Here is an 11,711-nt window from a genome sequence, read left to right as displayed (position 1 = left end):
ACATTCTTCATATGGGCCTCAAAATTAAGATCTGAATCAAACATGACACATAGGTTTCTGCCCTGGCATTTGGTGTTCAGTGTCAGTGTTTTTAAGTGCCCAGATAGTCTCTCCCTTTCAACTTTTTCACCAATGACCAGCACATCAGTTTTATCCTGGTTTAACTGAAGGAAATTCTGCAACATCCAAGCAGTTATATCAACAATGCATTCTTCCAAGTGGTCAACTGAGCTGTAGTTATCGCGTGTCACAGAAATATAGAGCAGGGTGTTATCTGCATAGCTATGGTAGCTAATATTATGCCTCCTAATGACATCATGTGTAGCATATATGGACTGAAAAGTAGGGGCCCTAGAAGGGATCCTTGTGGGACCCCACCTGTCATTGAAGTGCTTTTTGAGCTGTGATCGCCAAGGGCGACAAAATACTCTTGGCCAATTAGGTAGGTCCTGAACCAGTCAAGGACTGGACCAGAGAGGCCGACCCAGTTCTCAGGTCTTCCAATAAGGATGTCAAGATCTACCGTGTCAAAAGCTGCGCTCAGGTCCAGAAGGACAAGGACAGAGAGATTTTTTGCATCAGCGTTGATTCTGAGGTCATTTACAACTTTGACCAGTGCTGTCTCTGTGCTATGATGAGGGAGAAAACCAGACTGAAAACTGTCAAGCATACAACTTGCATCTAGGAAGTCATTTAACTGTTTGAATAAAAACAATTCTTGAATTTTACCTCAAAATTGGAGGTTGGAAATCAGTCAAAAAAAAAGACTGAGTAGTGAGGAGTCTAGGTTGTTTTTCTCCAGGAGGGGTTTTACAGGCAGTTTTAAGAGCTGATGGGGAAAGACCTGTACTGAGGGAAAGAGTTAAGTCTTTGTACTGTCTCCCAGTAACATTGAGGATACAGTAGATTTAAAAATTATTTTTCTTGTCTTTAAAGCTTTGAATGGTCTAGTACCTTCCGACCTGTCAGACTGCCTGTCAGAGTATGTTCCAGATCGCTCTCTCAGGTGGCTTGGTGCTAGTCTACTGAGGGGGGGGGGCAAACAGCAAGAGGCACAGTGATGCTGCCTTCAGTAAATTTGCACCGAAGATTAAGAATATGCCCGCCCCCCCCAACACACACACACACATTAGACAAGCAACCTCGGTCGACAGTTTTAAGACGCAGCTCAAAATGTACTTTTATGACCTTGCTTTTAATTGATTTATTTTATCTCACTCTTTTCTCATTTTACTGTATTTTATTATACCATTCTATTTGATCTTACTTCTTTTATGGTTTTCTATTTTTATTATGTATTAATTGATGTTTTGCTTTTAATGTCTCCTTATAATGCACTTTATTTTTACTATAACTCAATTCTTATTTATTTTTTTTATGTATCTTTTGCAAAGCACTTTTAACTGCATTTTATGTCATGAGAGGTGCTCTATAAAAATACAGTTTATTATTATTATTATTATTATTATCATTATTATCATTATTATTATTATTATTATAAGGGTGTTCCCTCTGTCCCCTCCCTCCCCAGGTGGGCTTGCCTGCCAAGTCGGGGGTGTCTGGGGCCGTCCTGCTGGTGGTCCCCAACGTGATGGGGGTGATGTGTTGGTCGCCCCCTCTAGACCGAGTGGGGAACAGCGTCCGGGGGATTTACTTCTGCCAGGTGAGGTGTGACGCCGCACGGGGATGAGGAACCTGACGGAGCGTTTCTATGGGAGACAGGAACTGCTAACACGCTAATACTCGGTGACTCACCAGCTCTTCTTCTTATCCCTTATCTTCTGCTTCACCTCCTCTCCCCCATCTCTCATCTTCACCTCCTCTCCCCCACCTCTCACCAGGAGTTGGTGTCATTATTCAACTTCCACAACTATGACAACCTGAGGCACTTTGTGAAGAAACAGGACCCTCGCAGGCAGGACCGCGACAACAGAGTACAGAACCGTCAAGTCCTCAGTGGACCCATCCATTCTTTTAATTGCACTTAGTTAAATCAAGAGCATTCAAGTAATTGACAGTATTTGCAATTAGCAATCGACCCAGTTAGACACACAACAGGGTAGATCCAGGTAGACACACAATAGGGTAGATCCAGGTAGACACACAACAGGGTAGATCCAGGTAGACACACAACAGGGTAGACCCAGGTAGACACACAACAGGGTAGACCCAGGTAGACACACAGCAGGGTAGATCCAGGTAGACACACAGCAGGGTTGACCCAGGTAGACACACAACAGGGTAGACCCAGGTAGACACATGACCCAGGTAGACACACAACAGGGTACCTTACTGTCAGTTTGTCCGTGTCTATGGAGGATAAATGAGAATTTGTGTCACTGCTGTGTGTGTTTGCAGAACAAGTCAGTGGTCAACGTCATGTTTGCAGCGTACACTGGAGACGTGTCAGCTCTACGAAGGTACTGCACATTTGGAATGGATGGTGTCATTTATGGAGGTGTCTCACCTGTTAGACGACTAGTTGAAAAGCTCCCTGAAGTCTAATAGCCCCCCCCCCCATATCCCAGGTTTGCTCTGTCAGCCATGGACCTGGATCTGAAGGACTATGACTCTAGAACGGCCCTTCATGTGGCTGCTGCTGAGGGTGAGATACGATCCACAAGCTATGCTATGCTATGCTATGCTATGCTATGCTATGCTATGCTATGCTATGCTATTCCATTCTATTCTATTCTATTCTATTCTATTCTATGCTATACTACACTATGATTGCAGTGTAAGACATTACCATTAATCAGAGCTTGAATAGTGTTTGTGCTTTCTCTCAGGTCATGTTGACGTGGTCCGCTTTCTGACAGCTGCTTGTAAAGTGAACCCTTTCGTAAAAGACAGGTAAGATTATACACTACCACACACCCGGCCCGCCCTTAAAAGTTGCATACTTGTAATTATAAATTGAGCCCTGTCTGTCCAACATACATTTCAGGCTACTAAATGATTTAGCAGGCACCCTTGTCCAGAGCAACTTATAAAAAGTGCTTTCAGGTTGGTTAAGCATTATCTCAACCTGTCTGTGGTCCAGGTGGGGAAATATGCCGTTGGACGACGCCCTGCAGTTTGGCCACGAGGAGGTGGCGAAGGTGCTGCAGGAGTACCAGCAGGCGTGCCGGCAGAGAGAGAGCCCGCCGGAGGCTGAGGACGCGCCCAAGCTGGAGACCGTGGAGGGCATGCTGTGACCGGACACTCACTCAAATCTGCGCTTAAGTTTACCGTAATACCGTAAAAAAAGTATTGTGGTACGTTACTGATATTTCAAACTTTACAGCCTCCTCCCCAGCGACGGCGCGGGTAATGTTTTCGGTGGCGCGGCGTGTGTCCGTCCGTCTGTCAGCAGGGTTACACAAAAACTACCAGACCGACTGTCCTGAAACTTGGTGGAGGGGTGTGACCTGGGCCAACGTACACATCTTTACATTTTGAAGCAGATCCACATCGCGAGGAGGGTCTATGAGCCGCCTAAACACGGCCGGCCATTCACCTCCATTCATTTCTTAGACCAGGTTTACGCTAAAACTACCAGACTGATTTTCATGAAATTCGGTGGAGCGGTGTAGCATGGTTTACCTAACAACCCATTCAATCCTGGAGAGGATCCGAATCACGGGGCGGGCTGGCCATTCACCTCCATTCATTTTTTGGACTAGCATTACACAACTACCAGAGCGCTTTTCATGAAACTCAGTGGAGGGATGCAGCATGGGCCAATTTACAACCCTTTCAATTATGGCATGTACAGCACCACGAAATGCATTCAGGGATGGAGGTCTGTGCTCTCTGAGCAGCATTTCTAGTTTGAGATGCTTTCCCCTCTATCCTGAGTATTACGGTATTTTTTGCTCAGCATGACTCAGTAAGGCCCAATAGGGGCCTCTCAGACTGCACATAATGGCTGGTGTGAGCTGTGTAGGCTGTCACTACTGTCATATTACACCCTCTGTTCACATATCAAATAGCTGTCTATCATAGATGTGTCTGTCTGTGGCCTGGGGAGGTCACAGTGCCTGCCTGACATCACGGCCCAATCTCAGTTCACCCCTTGGCCCTCAGGTGCCAGGATCCATGAGCATGTGCCTTATTGCCACCACTAGTTGCTGCATCCACAGCGCAGACTGTAGAAATAGTCCCTACAAGAGCTCAACACACTTGAGTGGGATTCATTGTAAATACTACATCACTCAGTTGTAAATAGAGTATTATATTTCCTAATAGAGAATTATTTTACTGTAGAGATTATCCACCAGTGTTTGTGTGCTATCACCAAAGTAATTTTTAGGTTGTGATTTTGAACATGGTCAAATTGCGAGAGATTGTCTATAAAACATTTGAATGTTTTCATGACCTGTATGTGATCATTTATGTAATAAAGTATTTTGTGAACATAAACACATTCTGAATAGAATTTGTAGTAGTTTTATTCTTGGTATTTGAGAACATCCAGAGAATCGAGAGCGTTGAGGGTAAGATCGGACGGAGTCCCGGATGAAGTCCGGGTGAGGTCAACCCATGATCTGTGGTAGAGGGATTATATTAGGAGCAGTATCAGTCAGTGAACATATATTTCATATTCAAGATGTCAAAGAAAAAACTACTGTAGAACCAATTGTCTGTGGTACTCTATTATTCAATATGATTTGCTCCACAGGAACTATAAAGTTAAACAAATCCCATCATGGTTTGTGAGAGTTGGGCGTCGGCAGCCCCTGTCCAGCCCCTACTGACCCCGTTCATCCAGCTGATGTAGTTGGACACGCGGGTGAAGACGGTGGGCTTCCTCTGAACGTTGCAGCCGGAGGAGGAGACGAAGCTGGTCACACCGTGGACCACGTACCTCCCGTTCACCTGGCAGTTCAGGGGGCCGCCGGAGTCACCCTGCAAGAGAGACGCGTCCTTCTGAGTGTTCCTCACTTCCTGCACTGTTTCTACCACACCTGGATCATGCACAATCATGGTCACATACTGTGGGTGTGCTTGATTTACTTTGCCCAATACAATGAAACCCATGGGACTGCTCCAGAGTGCAAACCCAAGAGATAAATCAAACTCGCCTGATATATTTTAAAACACTTGAATGTGTTTTGGTCTGACTCCCAGCAGTTGTACTACCATTAGCTTCCACTTGGGGGCTTAGTCCAACCACTAAACGTGAGAAATAAGTTCACAGCCACAATAAATGGATGGATCCATCCCTCCCTCTCGTTCCTGGGAAGGTTTGGATGTGTAAAGTGTTTCCGGGCTCACCTGGCATCCAGAGAGACTGCCTCCTCCAGCACAGACCATGGAGGTCTTGATGCCTCCTCCCCACCAGCCACCGCTGGAGCAGGTCTTGTGGTCGACCACGGGCAGGTACGCTTGTTTCAGCACGTTGGACAGGGAGCCGCCAGCTGGGGGTGGAGTCATATGTTGATATACCGTAGGTAACTACTGAGACTTTATACAGTATATACCTAGCTTCTAGAACTTGCCCTTGTACGGTTGTAATTGCTAGCTTGTATATTTTTGGTGTGTGATTGAAATATGAGCCCTAAGATGTCACTGCCAGGGGCCGTCCCAAGCATCGCCACACCCCCTCCAATCCGGATTCCATGTCAAAGGGAAAAAGTCATACAGTATACAATGGTTAATTTGCACTACATTAGCTAAGGTAGCTAAGCTCTGTCTGTCACAAACCCCATTTCTCCCTGGGGCCTCAACAAATCTTGCTTAGGGCCCCACATTGTGTGGAGCCGGCCCTGGAGAGTGTGTGTGTGTGTGTGTGGTGTGTGTGTGTGTGTGTGTGTGTGTAACTCACTCTGAGTGCGCCCCCATCCGGTGATGTAGCAGGGGTTGTTGTGGGGCAGGACCTGGCCAGAGGGAGGCAGAGAGGCCAGCTGGACCTTGGAGTTGATGGAAGCCTAAGAGGACAGACGCAGCAGAGCAATGTCCCACCTGAACAGCACCGGGAGGATTTACACAGGAGATACCAGACATAACACCTTCTCTTTCCTCCTAGATTAGGACTAGACTCGGGGCATGTTCTTGAGTAATAAGAAGTGAATATTCCTGTCAGAATATTAGAAAAACAACTCAATTTGATTTGTTCGGCAGGAAGGAAGCTTGTTAGTGTAATATCATTCATGCTTTTCATGTTATACTGATTATTCACCAATCCACAAACTAATACAGTAGCATGTATACGACACACAGAGATAGTTGCATGCTAGCGAGCAGGGCAAGCTGTTAAGTTTCTTATCCTTAAACACATGAACACGCCCCTACTGGACACAAAGCGCTTCCAAAAGAAAACCTGGAACCAAAACAGGAAGAGGTTGTGAGGCAGTTCCTCTAGAGCAGGGGTGTCAAACTCTGGCCCGCGGGCCAAATTTGGCCCGCAGTGTAATTAGGCGAGGCAATACCAAATGACTACTAGAGCTGGCCTGCCAGTATTATACAGCGCATTCACCGCTAATACTACAAATCCCATAATGCTCTGCTGTTGTTTTGGCGCATCAATCAAGACAGGACCCAGAAACGCCCTCTCTTCTGTGACAGTAGTCATAGCAATCTCATACTACAACTGTAACCGTGTTACCCCTTCTTAAAAATGGCGAAAAGAAAGGCAGAAAACAGAAGCTTTACGTTATGTAACGTCTCACTGTGATAGAGACACCTGTGTTGACCTAGCCGGCCGCTGTGTTTGCTCTGTTCCTGTTCATTCAAACCTGTCTGCCTTCTTGCCTGCCTGTCTGCCTGCCTGGCTGCCTGTCTGTCTGTCTGCCTGGCTGTCTGTCTGTCTGCCTGGCTGTAGGACAGTCAGGGTTTTACAAGCTTCTCTACTGAGCAGATGGAGCACCAACACTTGTGTCTGAGGGCGTATTCACATATGTTAGTGCACACCATTGATGCGCACCAAAAGCGAAAGTGATAAGTGCATATTCAATGTTGAAGCAAAACTTGTTTGGGTCCATATTAAAATTTTCATTTGTTCAATGTTGGCCCGCGACTTTGTTCAAGTTTAACATTTTGGCCCACTGTGTATTTGAGTTTGACACCCCTGCTCTAGAGGGACCACCAGAAACCATGTGAATTGTTTTGTTTCTTTCTGATTCTCTCCTCTGGTTGAACCTCTCTTCTCTCTAAGTTCCCCCTTTATCCTTAGACTGAACAGTATTATTCCTTAGCAGAACCTTAGAATAGTAGAGTGATAAAGTTTGTTCCTGACCCGTTCATGATGCGGTCGGAGTTCCAGTTTGGGTGGACGTAGACTTTGCTCACAGACATGTACTGCTCGCTGCCCTCCTGCTGGGAGATGCTGTGATCCCCAAGAACCACGCGCCATGTCCTCCGGCTGTAGACACACACACACACACACACACACACACACACACACACATAGTGTTTGAATAAAGTGTGTCTGTCTGTGTACTGTGTGTGTTTGTGTGTGTGTGTGTGTGTGTGTACCTGTCCACACAGTGAGCTGCGGTCATCACCCAGCCTCTCCTGACCAGAGTTCCTCCACAGGTGTGACGGTAAGAGCTGCCAGACTTGAACTGAAGAGAGATCTGAGGAGGACAGGAGGTGTCGGCAGGAGTAGAGGAGGAGTCGGCAGGAGGAGAGGAAGGGAGTGGAGAGAAGAGAAGATTGCAGAATACATTTTCCTGCAAATGGACAATAACTTGTATTGTATCTTGTTGCATGGTGTAAGTGAGTCCGGAAGTGTACCTGCCAGGGCCAGGAGTTGGGTTTGGCCACATCGCCACCCACAACCTTCCCCTCCAGGACATCCTCTACATCCTCCAGGAAGCCAGCCTGGGGCTCCTCCTCTGCCAGCACTGGAAAACACCACACACCAGGGATCTGTTTGACTGGCTGGCTGGCTGGCTGGCTGGCTGGCTGGCTGGCTGGCTGGCTGGCTGGCTGGCTGGCTGGCTGGCTGGCTGGCTGGCTGGCTGGCTGGCTGGCTGGCTGGCTGGCTGGCTGGCTGGCTGGCTGGCTGGCTGGCTGGCTGGCTGGCTGGCTGGCTGGCTGGCTGGCTGGCTGGCTGGCTGGCTGGCTGGCTGGCTGGCTGGCTGGCTGGCTGGCTGGCTGGCTGGCTGGCTGGCTGGCTGGCTGGCTGGCTGGCTGGCTGGCTGGCTGGCTGGCTGGCTGGCTGGCTGGCTGGCTGGCTGGCTGGCTGGCTGGCTGGCTGGCTGGCTGGCTGGCTGGCTGGCTGGCTGGCTGGCTGGCTGGCTGGCTGGCTGGCTGGCTGGCTGGCTGGCTGGCTGGCTGGCTGGCTGGCTGGCTGGCTGGCTGGCTGGCTGGCTGGCTGGCTGGCTGGCTGGCTGGCTGAGTCCGGCCAGTCCGGCTTTCGTGCCCATCATAGCACAGAGATGGCATTAGTCAAAGTTGTAAATGACCTCAGAATTAATGCTGACTCCAAAGAGCTTTCTGTTCTCGTCCTCCTGGACCTGAGTGCAGCCTTTGATACTTTAGATCATGCAATCCTCATCAAAAGACTGGAAAAGTGTGTTGGCCTCTCTGGTCCAGTCCTAAATTGGCTTAAGACCTATCTAACCGGTCATGATTTCTTCGTTGCCCTCGGTGAATATAGCTCAGGAAAGATCCCTATGACCTGTGGTGTGCCCCAAGGATCGATCCTAGGACCTCTTCTCTTCAGCCTGTACATGCTGCCACTTGGCAGTGTCATCAGGAGGCACAACATTAGCTACCATACTGTAGCTACGCAGATGATACCCAACTCTATATTTCTGAAACACCCAGTAGCTACAGCTTGATTGACTGCCTTGTCAAGTATATTACAGATATAAATGTATGGATGTCACATAATTTCCTCCAACTAAACCAGGACAAAACAGAAGTACTGATCATTGGAGAAAAAGCTGAAAGAGAGAAACTATCTGCACACTTAAAATCTCTGGAAATTGACACCAATTGCCAGGCTAAAAACCCAGGTGTCATACTTGACTCAGATCTTAATTTCGAAAACCACATCAAGAATATTACAAAGACATCCTTTTACCACCTAAGGAACATTGCCAAGGTGCAACCCTTTCTCTCTCAGGCTGACACCGAAAGATTAATGCATGCTTTCATCACAAGCAGGCTGGACTACTGCAATGCTCTACTATCAGGCCTACCAAAGAAAGCAATCTCTAAGCTACAAATGATACAGAATGCTGCAGCACGAGTCCTCACTAAGACTAGACGAAGGGCACACATCACACCAGCCTTAAAATCACTACACTGGTTACCAGTCAACTCTAGAATAGACTTTAAAATACTATTACTAGTCTATAAATCTCTCCACAGTCACTCACCAGAATATATTTCAGACATGCTTGTTAAGTACATGCCCAACAGATCACTCAGATCCTCAGGTACTGAACTTTTAACAGTTCCAAAAGCCAGGACCAAGAAACACGGAGAGGCAGCTTTTAGTTTCTATGTCCCCAACCTCTGGAACACCCTACCGGAATGCCTAAGAAGGGCCGAAATAACGGAGGTCTTCAAGCGAGATCTCAAGACGTACCTTTTCGACCTAGCTTACAATCACTAGCTAGGACCTTGAGACACAGAAAGGCAGCCTCAAACCTACCTGTGAATCCTCTGTATACATTGGTATTTATCCTGCTATGCACTGTATGTATATCAAGTAGTGTACAGAAGCTGGTTACCCTGAAACAGGCTTGTTCTGTTCTGACAGCTGTGTTGCTTCAATGGCTCAGTGTGCTACTAACCGTTTTCTGCCTCCCCTAGTGCCTCTCTCTCTCCCTCCTATCCTCTAACCAGGTCCAGTGGATGCCCTATTGTGGATGTCTTAGTATTTAGTACACACACACACGTACACACAGACACACATCAGTCCACATCCGGCTTAGGCCTGGACCTGATGCTCTTAGCCTTTCTTGCTCTGAAAAAATAATTTAATGTAATTTATTGTTCTTTAAATGTTCTCAGCCATTAGACAAATATATTCCAGGAGCTTGCCCCAGGTTGCCTGCTTCAATATCTGTGTGGTCTGTATGGCTCTATGTGCTACTAACCCTGTTCTGCCTTCCCTCTCCCTAGTGCCTCTCTCTCTCCCTCCTATCTTCTAACCAGGTCCAGTGGATGCCCCACTGTCACCAGCAGACCTCCCGGAGTCCGATAGATACCCCCGTGTCTGCTGTGGATGTGGTAGCATGTCCGTAGAATGTCCTCTCTCCTATGTTGCTTTTTTAGCCTCTCTTACTCTGAAATGTAATTTAATGTAATGTATTGCTTTATAAATGTTCTTAGCCGGTAGACAAACATACTCCAGGAGCTTGCTCGATCGCCTTGTTGAGAGGGGTGAGGGAAGAATTTTTACAGCTCACTTATCTGGCCCCTGGGTGATTACTTCCCTCTGGAATATGTAGAGGTGGGTCGTATGCCCACATCCCTTGTTCTCTGTAAAGCGCATTGTGTTGCCTCTGGGTATGAAATGCGCTATATAAATAAAGCTTTGATTGATTGATTGATTGATTGATTGATTGATTGATTGATTGATTGATTGATTGATTGATTGATTGATTGATTGATTGATTGACTGACAGACTAGCCGACTGACTGGCTGGCTGGCTGGCTGACTGACTGACTGACTGACTGACTGGCTGGCTGGCTAGTTGGCTGGCTGACTGGTTGACTGGCTGGCTGCTGGCTGACTGATTAAATTACTGATGTAAAAACCTACTTGCTGCTACTGCTTGCCCTAATCATAGAGAGAGTTCTAGAGCCTAGAGGACCTGTATGTCATCAGCATTTGCCTAATCTCGCAATACCAGACAATCAGAGATCTCTGCCTACCAATCGTGGTGATTTCTCAAATAGTTGCTAGAACGGCAGCAAGAACAGCCGCTCACACACCTATGCCTACTTCTTTGGATTGGTTCAAACCTGTCCAGAACAAACCTACACCCTAAAGACTTTGAGTTGTTTTTTTCAACTCTCTAATTGTTTCCACACAGTTTTATCCAGGAAAGCTGGAAGAATGCCCTCTGTCTCTAGTAGAGCAAAGCGTAGAGACTGACTTGTGAATCTGCAGCTTACCTAGAGCAGCGAGGACGGTGAGCAGGAGTATCCTCAGCATGTCGGTCAGCAGACAGGGCCGTAGGTGGTGGACCAGCTGCATGGCAGCAGCTTTTATACCCTGGCTGTACGATGTGTGGAGGAGGCCCTGGGTGGGCTGACTAGTCTGAACCTGACTGCTCCTCCACCTGTCACAGACATGTTCTGTCTCACGGTACCCAAGGACATGTACAGCACTCTGTCATGTAGGCCTGCCGTACTATACAGTGTATCTGTAGATGGAAGGTGTGGTGGAACGTGCATTCCCCATTGTACATGTGACAGTCAGATGAAGCCACAGGACGCTACAGTATTTTATCTGCTACAGGTAATGTATGATATTTGATGTACTGTATAGAGATATTCTTATGACCTTGAAATATCAGAATCAGAATTAGATTTATTTGGCAAGTAACTTTTCTCACAAACCAGGCCATCTACATGTGACTAAAGAGCACACACACAGCCAGCTCATTATGAATCAAACAATTTATTATAAGAAACTGAAATAACATAAAGAGGGGTAATATAAACTAAGCATGGCGTGTGTAGTTGGCATTAATCAGTAGTGTTGGTGGGTGCATGAGAGATGAGAGGAAGGTGTATAGGTGCAGTGCAGGCCCGTCTGG

At 47.2% G+C, this 11,711-nt stretch overlaps 1 protein-coding gene and 1 pseudogene across 2 annotated transcripts in view; one reads left to right on the top strand and one right to left on the bottom strand.

The window, feature by feature from the left end:
- The window catches only part of gls2b (glutaminase 2b (liver, mitochondrial)), a 19,009-nt gene extending 14,619 nt beyond the window's left edge, over positions 1–4,390 (top strand). The window contains exons 13-18 of the mRNA XM_084463042.1: positions 1,532–1,663; positions 1,842–1,934; positions 2,359–2,420; positions 2,529–2,605; positions 2,790–2,853; positions 3,044–4,390. Coding sequence (XP_084319168.1) covers positions 1,532–1,663; positions 1,842–1,934; positions 2,359–2,420; positions 2,529–2,605; positions 2,790–2,853; positions 3,044–3,197 — 582 coding nt within the window. The 3' untranslated portion in view covers positions 3,198–4,390. The remainder of the gene's footprint in view (positions 1–1,531; positions 1,664–1,841; positions 1,935–2,358; positions 2,421–2,528; positions 2,606–2,789; positions 2,854–3,043) is intronic.
- Positions 4,065–11,104, bottom strand: LOC311329170 (elastase-1-like; annotated as a pseudogene). Its single transcript has 8 exons — positions 11,065–11,104; positions 7,720–7,829; positions 7,459–7,559; positions 7,220–7,345; positions 5,810–5,946; positions 5,260–5,402; positions 4,741–4,890; positions 4,065–4,130 (listed from the first exon to the last, which is right to left on the bottom strand). The product of its transcript is annotated as an elastase-1-like (transcript).
- Positions 11,105–11,711: the final 607 nt, after the last annotated feature.

The sequence above is a fragment of the Borostomias antarcticus genome (assembly GCF_949987555.1).
Source record: "Borostomias antarcticus genome assembly, contig: scaffold_89, whole genome shotgun sequence".
Lineage (NCBI taxonomy): Eukaryota > Metazoa > Chordata > Actinopteri > Stomiiformes > Stomiidae > Borostomias > Borostomias antarcticus.
This window is presented reverse-complemented; position numbering and strand designations above follow the sequence as displayed.